This window comes from Eucalyptus grandis, chromosome 8, assembly GCF_016545825.1.
Source record: "Eucalyptus grandis isolate ANBG69807.140 chromosome 8, ASM1654582v1, whole genome shotgun sequence".
In the NCBI taxonomy this organism is placed as follows: domain Eukaryota; kingdom Viridiplantae; phylum Streptophyta; class Magnoliopsida; order Myrtales; family Myrtaceae; genus Eucalyptus; species Eucalyptus grandis.
In genome coordinates, this window is record NC_052619.1 from 62435901 (window position 1) to 62450999 (window position 15099).

Genomic DNA, 15099 nt, shown 5'->3' on the forward strand with positions numbered 1-15099 from the left:
CGAAGGAAGCAGCAGTATAAAGTGAAAAGGTCAAAAATCATAGAATCATGACGCCGGGAGGATGGGATGGGCAATATTTTTCACTATTTGCATCGAGGGGCGTCGACGTTCCTTAATTTTGTTTTTTTCCCCTAAAAAGGTGGTTTGAATTTGAATTAGAATCTCCCCGCACCTTTTCCCTCTCTCTCTCTCTCTCTCTCTATCGCCATTTTCGCCGACCGAAATGAAATGAAAATGAGAACGAAACCCCAACGTCTCTAAAACCCCCACACCGCTCCCTCTCTCTCTCTAGCATCTCTTTCTCTCTCTATCTCTATCTCCCGACCGACCGATCGATCGATCGATCCGGCGACGCCGCGAGCGCACCGCGATGTTCGACTCCCTCCGCCGATCGCTCGTGTTCCGCCCGCTGTCGGCCGCCGACAGCGACGACGACGAGGCGCCGGCGCCGGCGCCGGTGGCGTCCACCTCGACGGCGGCGGCGGCGACGACGCCGGTGCCGACGGCGACGAGGGCGATCGTGGAGAAGATCAACTCCTGCATCCGCAAGTCCATCGCCTTCTCCAAGGTGTCCCCCTCCGGCCCCAAGGATGGGGCGCCCCCGATCCGGTGGAGGAAAGGGGAATTGATCGGCTGCGGGGCCTTCGGTAGGGTTTACATGGGGATGAACCTGGATTCCGGTGAGCTCCTGGCCGTCAAGCAGGTACTCTTTCTCGGCCTCCGAGGGTTTGGCTGTTTTCGGCGGATCCTGCTTCCACTTGCTCGAGCTTGATTCGATGACTTGGCCCTGAATATTCACCGATTCTGCTCGGTTTCAGTTCGGGAAGAGCGACTTTTGTGACGTCGGTGAATAAATTTAGTGGAGCTTTGGGCTCTGAAGTTGTGCCCGATCTGTTTAATTGAAGGATCCTTGGTCCACTTCTGATTAGATTTACTTGATGGACTGAATCCGCATCTGTTTCTAATTGATTTTGCTTGAGAGTTAAATGTTATTGCTTAAGAGTTAAATATTGTTCTTTGCGCTTACCCTTAATCGCTTGCCTTCATTTGCTGATTTCATGAGAAGTTCATACCCGATATTTGATTCTCGCTGTTAGTAGGTTTTTCCCAGGCTAAGCTTTTGAATTTTGTTAATGACGTATTTATTTTCTTTAAATTTGGTGCTTCTTGAGGTTTTTTCTTCCATGCATCTGGGGATTTATAATGGATGTCACGTCTTGTAATGGTTTGCTTTCCTCCAGGTTTTGATTGCAGCAAATAGCGCATCAAAGGAGAAAGCACAGGTTTGAGTTTTACAGAAACTCGTCTAATATTATTGCGTGTGCTGGTGTTCCACGATCTTTGGATCCTTTGTATTTTGGTTGAGTTTATGTGACTGACTTAGTCTTGTAACTAGGCTCATATTAGGGGGCTTGAGGAGGAAGTGAAGTTGCTGAAGAATCTCTCGCATCCAAACATAGTTGTAAGTGACTTTCAATTTTGATTTCGACTATGCAAGCTTAAAATAGAAGTAAATAGTAGCATTGGCTATAATTTGATCATCTGATTGCTATCTCTCTCTATCAGAGATATTTAGGGACAGTAAGGGAGGAAGATTCTTTAAATATTTTGTTGGAATTTGTTCCTGGTGGATCTATATCGTCATTGCTGGGGAAATTCGGACCATTCCCTGAACCGGTGAGACACTGTCTGCCTAAAAAGGTTTTTTCCTGAGTGTTTTGAGTTTGGTCTTATCTGCCAATATGTTGAACAGGTTATAAGAACATACACCAAGCAACTTTTATTGGGCCTTGAGTATCTACACAAGAATGGAATTATGCACAGGGACATCAAGGTGCATTGCTTTTTTTTAAAAATAAATATATTGTTATTGGCATTTTTAATCTCTCTCTCTCTCTCTCTCTCTCTCTCAGTTTGTAATCAAGTTATGACTCCATTTACAGGGAGCAAATATTTTAGTCGATAATAAAGGGTGCATCAAACTTGCAGATTTTGGTGCCTCAAAACAAGTAGTTGAGCTGGTATACCCAATATCGGTTTTCTCAGCCAATTTTTCATGTTCTTGCTTTCCATTTGGTCTATTAACTTATTAACTTAAAACTATCTATTTTTTTACACAGGCTACCATTTCAGGTGCCAAATCAATGAAGGGCACTCCATATTGGATGGCTCCAGAAGTCATTCTCCAGACAGGCCATAGCTTGTAAGTATTATAGAAATTTGCCATTATCTTTGTGAACTAGTTCTTTGCTTTTGTTGTTAATCTTTAAAAATAGGATGAGATGGTTAGAGCTCATATACTTTTGTCAGTTGCAATTCTTCCCATTATGTCATACAGACAGTTCAAATATTATGGGAGACGTCCAAACAAAAAAAAATTATTTAATTTAGTTCGGATATAAAAAACAACTCAAATATGCAATCCAGAAATGAATTTTTTTAAAGGAATGTTTTGCTTGTACTTCAATTTTGGTGCACACCAATAAAATGTTTCTCTGTCTCTTCCTTTCTGGGTTGACTTTGTTATTGTTACTAGCACTACACTAGACATTACAATGCCCACCTGTGGAATTTGATGTTTCAAGTAAGATACTAGCTGAAAAACTTTAGCCAAAATTTTAGTTGGTGACAAGTTATTAAACTTATCAACACATATCTACTGCAAAGCTTTCCACAACTTGAGACCTTCTTCCAATTAAAGTTTCAAAGCATGAACTTCCAGAAATTATTAAGTCTAGGAGCTGATCAAACTATTTTGAGTTTTCAAGGTGGATAAAGCTCTTTATCTGCTTCTTATTTTTTTGTTTTTCACTAGATGAGTAAGTTAACTTAAGGAATCTTAGGGAGGCTAAACGGCATATTGAAATTAAAGTGTGGTGTATCGCATTAGAGTTTGATGAGCCATTCTTGTTTGGGCACTTTAGCGAGAGTGGTGCGCGTTTTCTTTCAATTCTTGCCTGTTACATCTGTCATGCTCTTTTATGCTGAAAATACTTTGTTTTTTTAAGTTTCTATATCAGCATTTGATTGAGATATTTGATATGCCTCACAGCTCTGCTGATGTATGGAGTGTTGGATGCACTGTTATTGAGATGGCGACTGGAAAGCCTCCATGGAGCGAACAATACCAAGAGGTATTCTCACTGAAATTTGAGTTTTGTGCAATTGTCAATGTCAAATTCTGTCATATTTTTCACAAAGCTTGTCCTTCAGGTTGCTGCTCTCTTCTACATAGGGACGACAAAATCTCATCCTCCGATTCCTGATCATCTCTCAGATGAGGCAAAAGATTTTCTGCTACAGTGTTTGCAGAAGTATGATCATATTACTTTCCCCACTTCTCGTTGGCCTTTCTTTCTTCTTTCGAAATTTAAGTCTTGCATTCAAAGTTCTCTGGCTTTGTATTGAAAGGTAGTAAATCTGTTACGATATGCTTGAAGAGTCTTTCCAGTCCTTCACTTAATTGTGCAACGTGTGATTTGATTTCAGGGAACCCCATGCTAGGCGAACAGCATCCCAGCTGCTGCAGGTGATTCTAGTTATTGGTATCATTTGAGTGGCATACAATGATTTCTTCAATATTCTGAAGTCTCTTGTCCTTTAATTATACTTCTTTCGTCTGCAGAACTACATGTTACAGTTCTCATGTCTCTATATAATATGCAGCATCACTTTGTCACGGGAGAACATGAGGATTCTCATTCTGGTCTTTCAACTTTTGGCATGGTTCGTATACTTGATAAACCAAGGAGGCATGGCCATTTCATTCACTTCAGAAGCTTTTTCAGCTTAAATAAATTGAAATTGTTTTTCTGTTAATCAGGAGAAGTCTGACATTCCTTCAGCATCTTCCATGGCAAACGGAAAAACCATGTAAACTAATTTATGGTTATGTTCTTCAGTTTTTTTTCTTTTGCTGGTTCAGTAGTGATAATGTTTTCTGATGATGTAGCTTTTCCCTTTTTGCTAGTCAAATGTCAATGAACTTGGGAGCAGATATTACTAACATGGATTCTATGAGCTGCTCAACATTCCGTCGACGAGGGTCAATGGCAGAAAGTGGTTGCTGGGAGGCAAATGGAAGTGATGATGATATGTGTCTGATCGATGATGAGATTGACTCCATAGGCAGATCTCCTGATAATATTTACAAGGTTAACTGCTCGAAAATTTCTGTTTGTTACCTTTTAACAAAAAGAAAGATGGCTTACATGTTGCACGTGATCAATGATATTGCTTTAGCAGAGCTTCAACCCCATAAGTGAGCCTTCTATCGATTGGACGGGCAAATTTGATGTTACTCCAATACCTCAGCAGCCTGGAACGGGCATCAACCCTGATCGAACGGTTTTTAGTCCTACTGGTCCATCTGGATCTTTGAGTGAGGGGGGAAATGATTTTTCATTTCCATCTGGACCATCAATACTTGAGGAGGACGATGAACTCACAGAGTCCAAAATCACAGCTTTTCTCCACGAAAAGGTGCAATTGGTGATTATATGTAAAAATTACAATTGAGCAGTTGCAGTGGTAAATTGATTTTTTTGACTGTCGGTTGATACATTCTTGGGGTATTTTACTCCAGGCCATGGAACTGAAGAAGCTGCAAAGTCCACTTTATGAAGAGTTCCTCAACAGTTTAAATACACCTTGCTCTCTTGCTGGCAAGAGCAATTATGATGAAACTGCACCAAGTTACTTGAGATTACCTCCTAAAAGCAGGTCACCTAGCCGGGCTGCGGCTGGAACTTCAACAACAGCCACAGACGGAGTTGGTTCTGGAAGCCCTGGGAGTAATAATAGCAGACGTATATCTAATGTTGGCAATGCCAGCAATCAGTCTTCACCGGAAGTAGGTTTGCCTCAGTCCAGTGATGTGAAAGGTCTTGTGAATGGTGGTCTACAGGACTCAAGTAGCCCAAGGTTGGTTTCACTAGAGTTTATATTATCTTCGAACAAATTCATTTACATATATTTATTTGTAAGCTACTCAGCTATAGTCTTAACCTCCCTAACTCTTATTGCTATGTTAGCTTCTTTGAGAGACAAAAGTTATGGAAAGAAGAACTTGACCAAGAGCTTAAGACAAAACGAGGTAGATTTTCTTTTCCTTCTTTTCTTTTATGAATTCTTTCGTTGTTTTTCCTGGCAAATATTCTTGCGGTGCAATTGATGTTCCATCAAATATAACTTGTATAACAAGGTGGTTTCTTTCCCTACATTATGTATGAGAAACACGTGACCAGTATAATGAATTAGATTGTTGTACTGCATCTCAAATCGATACTCACAATCCTCATGTGCGAAGTAAACAAATAGCCATTCTTTGGAGAATCAAATGATTTTGGCTCTGAAATGATTTCACCGAAGCTGACAGATTGAATATTGTCCTAATTGTGTCAAGGAAGGTTTGAGCGTTCATTCAGGGACTCGTTTTTTGTTTAATACATTTTTGAAATATGGGCAGCAGAAATCGACTCTTATCAAGTACAGAACTCGTTTCACTGAGAAACTTGGCCAAATTATGTGGTTTGTTTGCAGAGATGATGCGCCAAGCAGTTGTGGGAGCTAACACACCATCCCCAAGAGATCGATCTATTACTCGACAAAGGGAGCGGACAAGGTTTGCATCACCCGGCAAATAAGTAGCCTCTACACAGGTTTTGTGCGGTTGATGGTTTTGATTTCTGCTCTTGCCCCAGCTCGTAGAGGATTGAGTTCCGGTATAAGGTTCTTATCGATATCATGCAATAGCAACCGTTTCAGAGAGCACCAAGCATTCGTGTTGTGGTCACAGACTCGGGTAATGCTCTAAAGTGGAGGGTCGGCAGCTGTAGAAGAAGCTCGCGAATTATGTACTTTAGAGAGACGTACAGAAATCTGTCGCTGAATGTTTCTTTCAGTGACAGGACGTGACTGGAGTCTTGGATACACATAGCATTTTAGACATGATGTTTAGAAAGGAAATGTCATGCCTTCTTTTTCTTTTTTTTTAATTTTTTCCTTCCTTTTTTGGTTTCTAAAAGGCTCTTTCCTCACATGAGTTCAATGGGGATGGGCAGCTTAATGAATACATGTTGAGTGTGTATCTTAGAACATATATGGCACGTATTTCAAGACGTGACTTACTATAGCTTGATCGCCATGGTGATTTGGCTTCTTTAACATGTTGCAAAGACCCTCAAACTAAAAAAGCAGGAATCCTTCTAAGCTTCGAAAGACCTAAATTATATTAACGATCCCCTCCGTTTCAACCCATGAATTGCACTGGCCCCAGACAAAATGTGTATCTCCATCAAAGTATGTCATTCTCGGCAGTCTCCTATTTACAAAATCTCCTCCAAAACAGTCTCCAAAGTACATAATTTGCGAGCTTGAAAAGGGTGATCTCTCAAGCAGGAAGTGATCCAGATTCCAATCGTCATTAAACCTCCAGAGTCGCAAATCTAATGAATCGAGAATCCGCTGTGAAATCCTCTGGCTTTATGTCCCATTTTCTTTTAATATTCCGAATCTGATTTGATGAGATTTTTCACAGATTTATCCAAGCTACCTATGAGCTTGAAATGGCAAAGTCCCGATGTGTTTCTACTTCCTGGTATCTGAATTACCTGACACCTTAAACCTGATTTTTCATGCCTGGCACAGCCATGCATCGGTTCTTCTGAATCAAAGCCCCATCACTGTCATCACCACAGCTGATTGATTCTGGGGCTAGCAGTATCTCAGTAAATTCACCTACGAGATTGAGAAATTCTTCAAAACAACCCCTGAAATTGCGTCAGATGGATTCAACCCCGCTTCACGATCAAGAGAGTGCCCTTGGTGGATCTCTATCCACTTCATGATATAAGTGAGTGTTACAGCAGATCAAACATGGTGGAAATGATCATTCTGTGGAATGGAAAGCTCACACTTACTCATTCGACAATTTTATCCATCCATATATATAAGGTGGATTTATGAACGTTTAAATATATCTACATTAAAGCTACCCCAGCAGAAACTATAGTAAGACCTGAAAATTTTTACCACTTCATTTGCTGTCTGTCAAAAATGGTTGAGTAACTCAGGTTATGGTGCTCAATTCATCAAGTGACTCACCTCGAAGTCATGCTTCCACGAGAAATTATGATAACTTCTGACATACTTTCTTCCAGTCAGCATATCTTTCTAACTCACCTAAGTTTACATTCTAGTCCTATTTTCTCTTCATCACAAGACTGAATCCAAGTGTACAGTACACTTGCTTCTGCTCTAGTCTGTGTTCAAGTAATAGAGAATGAATCTCTTATCAGGCATATATCCTTCATCTGTCATCAAAAGAAACAGTTCCTTTAAAACTTCATAAATGGTTTCACTTTGCGGATGCATCCTGTCCCGGACGACAAAGCTATGGACTTTCTTCTCAATCTCAATCGAACTAATGCCTGTTTCTTTAGCCACTCCAGCCTCTTTCATTCTTTTCATAGTCCTTGCTCTCTCTTTCCAATTACCTTCGGCAGAATATATATTGGCCAGCGAAATGTATGGCGCAGGGGTCTCAGGTGCAGCAGAAATCAGCTGTTCGGCGGCATACCTTCCTATCTCCGAATCATTATGCATGCCACAAGCGCCAAGCAAGGCTTGCCAAACTAGAACACCAGGTTCCGTGGGCATTCCCTCTATAAAACTCTTCGCTTCAGCAAGGCCACCAGCCCGTCCCAACATGTCTACAACACAAGCATAGTGCTCTGTCCTTGGACTAATTCCATAATCCCTTTCCATTGAATCTAAAAACTCCATTCCCTTCTCGACTAAGCCGATATGGCTACAAGTGTGAAGCAAAGAGAGAAATGTAACATCTGTCGGCTTTACACCTTCTAATTTCATTTCTTCAAACAACCGTAGAGCTCCATAGCCATCTCCGTGACATGCAAAAGCGTTAATCATGGAATTCCATGAGATCAAATTTCTTGAAGGCATCTGACTAAACACTTTGATTGATTCCATGATATCTCCACACTTCGCATACATGTTTATTAACCCATTGCTGACAAAGGGAATATGAAAAAAGCTTCTTTTCATAATCAAAGAGTGAATTTGTTTACCTAAGCCTAGAGAAGTATCAGCACCAAAAACCCCAAGAACAGCAGAAACCACATTAGAATCAATCTCCAACCCTGCCTTTACCATTTTCAGAAATACTTGTATAGCTTCTTCTTCAAACCCATTTTGTGCAAAACCTACTAGAATTACAGTCATAGAAACCTCATCTATAGTCTCTGCAGACTCGAATATATCCAATGCATCTTCTAGACTTCCACATTTTGCGTACATATCCATCAGTGCACTCTCCACCAATAAATCTGACTGAATACCCAATTTCCATGCAATGCTATGCAACTGGCGCCCCATGTTTATTGCTTGTAGACCTGAACACGCCATGATGGCGCTCAAGTATGTGAGAGTATTTGGATTGGGTGATCCGCTACGCATACTCATTCCACTACACATTCTCATAAATAACTTTAAACTATCCTCATAAAACTCATTCTGTTGAAGGCCAGAGATACAAGCCGTCCAACTAATTACATTCCTCTCGAACATTTCATTAAACACCTGCATTCCCCAATCGATGCCACCACATTTGAAATATGATGTGATCAGAGCATTCCCAATTGTAATTTCCCTTTCAAATCCAGCCCTCAAGACTATGCCATGCATCAACTCAACTACATGAGAAAGCTCACAGCTATCACAACCAGACAGAATCGTTGTTACCGTGGCTTTATCAACACCTCGAACACCCCCTTCCCACATTCTTTTAAACATCCCAAAACCCATCTCGAACTCCCCATTTCTCAAGAACCCAGATAACAGAGTGTTCCAGGATATAATGTCTTTAACAGGCATTTCATCGAACAGCTTAGCGACATCCCGCATGCCGCTGCACTTGGCGTACATCGAGAGGAGAGAGTTCCAGACGACGAGACCATTTCCGAAGAGGTCCTCATTTCCAAGGTCGTGGAGCTCAGGGTTCTTGACGATGGAGGCGTGAAGAGAAGAGCCCAGATGGAGACGACCCTCTTTGCCGCAAGTGGACAGAAGGTGGCTCACGCGTACGTGGTCGAGCACGATGGCAGAAGCCGGCGACGGAGCGCCTTGAAAGGTCTGAGCTTTGAAAGGAGGAGGGAGAGGAGTCCGAGGAGGGAGGTGGGAGCTCAGTCTCCGGAAGACCCATTTCGATTTCATCCATGAAACCAAAGTTCGCAGCAACACAGACGATGGTAATGCCACAGAGAAGATTCTCAAACGGCTATTATAGACTACAGTAGGAATTATAGTTCATCTTTTTTTTTAAAAATATCTTGGCAAATTGACAAATTGACTTATATACCTTTAGAATTTCACAAACTACTTAATTCAATGAAAAAGAAGAGCATAATTCAATCAATTGGATATTTAGCAAGTGTCGGGTCAGACAATGTGGAAGATAACGCTGAAGATCCATTTCATAAATACAATATGTGAAGGTGTTGAATGCAGAAGATTTGGCTTGAATAATTTTTAGTTGTCGGATGACGTGATCCGATATTAGGAAAAATTGTTCAAAAAGTCTTAAACTCATTATACTTTTATTCATTCAGCCTTAGATCTTTCAATCACAGTCCTTGCCGTTTCGAGTGATGGCCGCGATTCCCTCAATGGGTGAGGGTTGGCCGGCCCTCCCTTGTGGCCGGCGAGGGGGATGGCCGGCAACCCTTGCCGGCCAGATTCGAAACCCAAAATTAAAAAAAAAAAAAGCACCAGAAAAGTTAAAAAGAAAAAGCCATAAAAAATAAAATATTATTAAAATATTATTTAAAAAGTGCCATTTCATTATCAATCGTCCATGTCAGCAATTTTTGGCTAAAATTAGCCAATGAACTCAATTGATAAGAAGTGAAAATGTTTAAGACTAAATTAACAAATTCTAGTATAATTTGATAAAAATAAAAAGTTTAAGACTGAATTAGTAAAAATGTAATAAGTTTAGTATTATTTGGAAAATTTTCAGAGAGTTGATGGAGTCAAGGAAGCTTAATATGGACTTGCTCTAATTTTGTTTGTCGATGCCTTTCTGTCCCATTCCTATTTGAGCAAGAGATCGACCATAGTCTTACTCAACAAATGAGGATTTTCCATCTTTTTGTTTCTGTTTTCAACACTCACCAAATGGGTTTCGCACTTGACAACAGAAAAACCAAGTGCGCAAATGCCAGCAAGCCTGTGAATGTTTGCATTTTGCACGAGGGATGCAGGAAAACATTAAGCAAACTTCTGTATGCTTGTGTTGTTGCAATTCTCTGAAGGAGGGGGAGGAATTCAAAACTAACCATAGAAAAGCTATACTTTTCCAATTATTCAGAGGACATTAGAGCATAAGAATTTTTTTCTTGATATTCTCATTGGCCGTCAGATTTTCCTCGTTAATTCTTGAGGAATATGGCCGCTTCAGGAAGCCATGACACTTGCGGTCGGAAGTCATGAACAAGCAACTTTTTCCGACTGAAGAACGATCAGGTAGACTTATAGTATGAACTGAAATGGATGGATTTAGAATTCTCGATCAAATTCCATTTTACTGATAATAGTACCCTTTAAAATCTCTCTCTCCCTCTTGGCATATCCTGATTTGAAGTGGGCCATTAAGATACGCATCAGGATGGCACTATTGGACTTGGACTTATTTATTTATCAGGGGAACGGAAAGGTTGTTTTCCTCCCGTTTATTCTCACGTATCACTACACCGATAATAAAGATTCCTGAAATGAGTGTAGCACGGAGAAAGCACACATGTTAATAAATACATTCGCTTCGACAATTGACACTGTCAACAATTCAAGACAAGACCGTTTGATGTGATTAGAGTATCCAGCAGCATCCCACAAGATACTTTGTGGGCGTGAAGAGGCGAAAATGCTGGCCTCCCTCCCAGTGATGCCGCTTTATTTCCAGCCGGACGGTGAGAAACTGCTAATGAAGATTTAACCAAAGAAACTGATGCGCAAAATAAACGCAGCCAGGACGAGGATTTAAGGGCAGAGACATGAACAAGAAGGATTCTCGTGTCTTCTCCTTCCTTGTGGTCTGCTTTCATAGCATGAACAGAGAAGTGAAGGAAGAAAGCAACTCCAACATCGGTCTCATTTATAATGGCGACACTGGGACTATTAGCTTCCTTTGAAAAGCATTTGCCTGCCCTCTTGAAGTAAACCAGAATGACATTTTACCTCCTCAGCAGCTTGGTCAGAATCCAAAGAGGCCAAGTCAATGTGTCCCCCACCATGCCTTGTACTAAAAATATTCCGGTACATTAAATTTTGAGAGTCTGGCTTTTAGATGTGTTCTGCACATGCATGTCAATTTCATATGTGGAACCTGACACAAGCCCTAGAAGTGATCCTGAGAGGTACTTTCTTCTTCCTATATGCTTCCAACAGCTTGTAGTTACCACCAGACACATGTAACCAGTAAAAGTTCCTAGACATGATACCAAAATTGGACATAAGGTAGAGTTTAAGGAGGAAGTACTGTCAAAAAACTTGTAATATGGACATGTTCCCTCCAAATCCCACACCGATGCTTCTATCGCTATGCCAGAGAGCTCATCTGATGTGGTATTAAACAACCTGTAGAAGCAGACCAGAAAAGGCTATTTATCAGATTCTATTTCACAGGAAAAATTATGAGTTCATATTCAGGCTATACTGAAGAACAAGTGACAGCATAACTTAATATTGTTGCTCCCCAACTAAGATGTGCAACGAGTCTATTGAAAGAATAATAACAGTCTGAGCTCTCAGTGGCTTTCTATAGCAAGATGTACCTCAATAGAATAGGCGGCTAGATTGAGTTGAACATGGATTGGCTCTGCAGCTGAACAGCAGCCGTAGAACCCTGCCATCTGATCAAGTTGTTGATCATAAAATTGACCTCTAAGGCCAGTCCGTGAGTCAAAAAAATAATATGTACTCACTGATTGAATAGAAGAAACAAACTAATGGCAAGACCCTTCACTGAGTCTTACCTTCAAACAAAAGTCATCAAGATCCTTGGGGGTACCATAGAATTTGATTTGATCATGAACCTTGTCTGGTTTTGAGTATGGTATGTACTTATGGTATTGCCATATAGGATTGGCAGCTTCTTCAGTGTAACCATTTGAAAGTTTCTCAAAGATCAGAATTTGCCATCCTTCTAGAGGCATTGTTGCTCTGATGCCGCAACAGGCATACCCACAGAACCCACTTCTGGATTGAATCCATAATTGTAAAAGTCATCCTTAAAGAAGCTTTCAGGATACTGGATATTGTAAGGCCATTGGTCCAGCCGCCCTTGCTATTAGCAAACCCATCCCACATGGACCCTTGAACATAGATGCGTGTTCCATCGAGGTAGAGGCTGGGATCTTCCTCCTCGTTACTCAAATCTTCTAAAATTTTGTCATATCCATCTGCCTTTTCAAAATAGGGATGGAGTTTGAGGTAATTCTTTAGAGCTTTATTGAGGTCATCTGGTGGAACTTGTTCGTTTCCACCTACCCAAAGAGCCAGACTTGCATGATTCCTTAAAAGCTTGACAGTGTCTCTTGCACACAGAAGAAATAGGTCATGATCCAGGGGGCCATCCGGATTGGATACTGGGATTCCATGTCCATCAACATCACCAGTAATCCAAAATTTTTGCCAGACCTACAAAAGCTTTATAAGCAATTGGATAGCAGGATAAATTGATTTGCTAACATACTGACAAATATGATACTAAGCATCTGAAAAGAAGTTTGGCCGAGGTGCATTGAAGACTTGCCAATAAACCATACAAGTAATATGGAGGTCATTTACGAACTCTTAATATGTTATCAGGAAGCAGGTGACTGCAAGGATTTATTCGGCAGCAACTTCTCTACGTCTACCAATACATACATCCGGCACACATATTATTCTTTTTCCTTAGTTTATCCATTTTCTACCTGACTTCATCCAACATAGTAAACAATTTTCTCATCAAGGAAGCAATAAAACTACAAGCTGAGGAATGCCAAACAAGCTCTGCTAATCCACCACCCCAACAGCAGATCATGTTGGAATTTATATCGGCATGGAATTTGATATCGGTCCTGTAGGGTTTCTCTGAAAGTCACAGTAATCCTTCTGATAAAATCCAATTACGCCCACGAATAATGATGGGCTGCCCATTAACCTTGAACAGCCTAAACAGCACAAGTACATTTACCATAAACAATACAATTCAATTCCCAATTCTTTCCATAAGGCGACCAGCCAGCCCTAACATGTCAACAACATGAGCGTAGTGCTCTGTCCTTGGATTAATTCCATAAGCCCTTTCCACTGAATCAAAAAACTTCATTCTCTTCTTGACTAAGCCCATATGGCTACAAGCATGAAGCAAAGAGTGAAGTGTAACGTCTGTTGGCTTTACAACTTCCATGTTCATTTCTTCATACAACCTTAAGCTCCACAGCCATCTCCGTGACATGCAAAAGAATTAACCATGCAATTCTATGAGATCAAATTTCTGGAAGGCATCCGATTAAACATTTTGATTGACTCCACGATATCTCCACACTTCGCATACATGTTCATTAACCCATTGCCGACAAAGGGAATATGAAACAAGCTTCTTTTGATAATCAAAGAGTGAATTTGTTTACCTAAACCTAGAGAAGTATCAGCACCAAAAACCCCAAGAACAGCAGAAACCACATTAGAATCAATCTCCAACCCTGCCTTTACCATTTTCAGAAATACTTGTATAGCTTCTTCTTCAAACCCATTTTTTGCAAAACCTAAAAGAATTACAGTCATAGAAACCTCATCTATAGTCTCTGCAGACTCGAATAAATCCAATGCATCTTCCAGACTTCCACATTTTGCATACATATCCATCAGTGCACTCTCTACCAATAAATCTGACTGAATACCCAACTTCCATGCAATGCTATGCAACTGGCGCCCCAAGTTTGTTGCTTGTAGACCTGCACACGCCATTATGGAGCTTAAGTATGTGAGAGTATTTGGATTGAGTGATCCACTACGCATGCTCATAAATAACTTTAAACTATCCTCATAAAACCCATTCTGTTGAAGGCCAGAGATAACAGCCGTCCAACTAATTACATTCCTCTTTAACATTTCATTAAAAACCTGCATTCCCCAACCATTGCCACCACATTTGAAATACGACGTGATCAGAGCATTCCCAATCGGAATTTCCCTTTCAAATCCACCCCTAAAGACTATGCCATGCATCAACTCAACTACATGAGAAAGCTCGCGGCTATCACAACCAGACAGAATCGTGGTTACCGTGGCTTTATCCACACCTCGAACACCCCCTTCCCAGATTCTTTTGAACATCCCAAAACCCATCTCAAACTCCCCGTTCCTCAAAAACCCAGATAACAGGGTGTTCCGGGAAATAAAGTCTTTCACAGGCATTTCATCAAACAGCTTAGCGACACCCCGCACGTCTCCGCACTTCGCGTACATCGAGAGGAGAGAGTTCCAAACGACAAGACAATTTCCGAAGAGGTCCTCATTTCCCAGGTCGTGGAGCTCCGGGTTCTTGATAATGGGCGCGTGAAGAGAAGAACCCAGATGGAAACGCCCTTCTCTGCCGCAAGTGGACAGAAGGTGGCTCACGCGGACGTGGTCGAGCACAAGAGCAGAAGCTTGTGACGGGGCGCCTCGAAAGTTCTGAGATTTGAGCGGAGGAGGGAGGGAAGTCCGAGGAGAGAGGTGGGAGCTCAGTCTCCGGAAGACCCATTTCGATTTCATCCATGAAACCAAAGTCGCCGGAACACAGACGATGGTAATACAACGGAGAAGATCAGGATTGTTTCCTTTGGATAGTCTACGAGCTTCTCAAACGGCTTCTGTAGACTGGAGAACTTTGACCTCCTTGGACGCATTTCTGCCGAGAGCTGGTAATCAAATTATTAAAAGCTCATCTTTTTTATCTCCGCATATTGACATATCAGACTTATATTCATTTAGAATTTTACAAACTACTAAACTCAATTTAAAAAAAAGAGAGTTAATAATTCAATTAAT

At 41.0% G+C, this 15099-nt stretch overlaps 3 protein-coding genes across 6 annotated transcripts; 1 reads left to right on the forward strand and 2 right to left on the reverse strand.

The window, feature by feature from the left end:
- Positions 1-208: 208 nt before the first annotated feature.
- LOC104415553 (mitogen-activated protein kinase kinase kinase NPK1) lies at positions 209-6128 on the forward strand. Its single transcript, XM_010026882.3, has 17 exons — positions 209-703; positions 1242-1283; positions 1397-1462; positions 1567-1677; positions 1754-1834; positions 1944-2021; positions 2121-2203; positions 3053-3134; positions 3214-3314; positions 3490-3529; positions 3667-3726; positions 3824-3873; positions 3971-4154; positions 4246-4482; positions 4586-4923; positions 5034-5095; positions 5542-6128. Exons 1-17 carry the CDS (start codon positions 371-373, stop codon positions 5643-5645), a joined length of 2052 nt encoding a protein of 683 aa, XP_010025184.1. The 5' UTR covers positions 209-370; the 3' UTR covers positions 5646-6128.
- Positions 6129-6201: 73 nt separating this feature from the next.
- On the reverse strand, positions 6202-9282 carry LOC104415552 (pentatricopeptide repeat-containing protein At3g05340). The gene has a single exon (XM_039300680.1). The coding sequence runs from the start codon at positions 9232-9234 to the stop codon at positions 7258-7260; it is 1977 nt and encodes a 658-aa protein (XP_039156614.1). The 5' UTR covers positions 9235-9282; the 3' UTR covers positions 6202-7257.
- A 2033-nt stretch (positions 9283-11315) lies between these two features.
- LOC108954763 (pentatricopeptide repeat-containing protein At3g05340-like) lies at positions 11316-14942 on the reverse strand. Of its 4 annotated transcripts, none has more exons than XR_005545258.1 (3): positions 14353-14942; positions 11853-14021; positions 11316-11655 (listed from the first exon to the last, which is right to left on the reverse strand). XR_005545258.1 is itself a non-coding variant. In XM_018861227.2 (3 exons), the coding sequence occupies exons 1-3, from the start codon at positions 12231-12233 to the stop codon at positions 11647-11649; spliced, it is 267 nt and encodes an 88-aa protein (XP_018716772.2). In that variant the 5' UTR covers positions 12234-14942; the 3' UTR covers positions 11316-11646. The 4 variants fall into 4 exon arrangements, 3 of the variants coding, with proteins under 3 accessions (XP_018716772.2, XP_039154859.1, XP_039154858.1); XM_018861227.2 differs by having other exon boundaries at positions 11853-11930; positions 12054-14942; XM_039298925.1 differs by having other exon boundaries at positions 11853-11972; positions 12054-14942.
- Positions 14943-15099: the final 157 nt, after the last annotated feature.

Coding starts and splice junctions, on each gene's coding strand:
- LOC104415553 (XM_010026882.3), top strand. CDS start 371: ATGTTCGACTCCCTCCGCCGATCGCTCGTGTTCCGCCCGCTGTCGGCC. Junction 704..1,241: donor AGCTCCTGGCCGTCAAGCAG/GTACTCTTTCTC, acceptor GCTTTCCTCCAG/GTTTTGATTGCAGCAAATAG. Junction 1,463..1,566: donor TCTCGCATCCAAACATAGTT/GTAAGTGACTTT, acceptor TCTCTCTATCAG/AGATATTTAGGGACAGTAAG.
- LOC104415552 (XM_039300680.1), bottom strand. CDS start 9,234: ATGAAATCGAAATGGGTCTTCCGGAGACTGAGCTCCCACCTCCCTCCT.
- LOC108954763 (XM_039298924.1), bottom strand. CDS start 14,823: ATGAAATCGAAATGGGTCTTCCGGAGACTGAGCTCCCACCTCTCTCCT.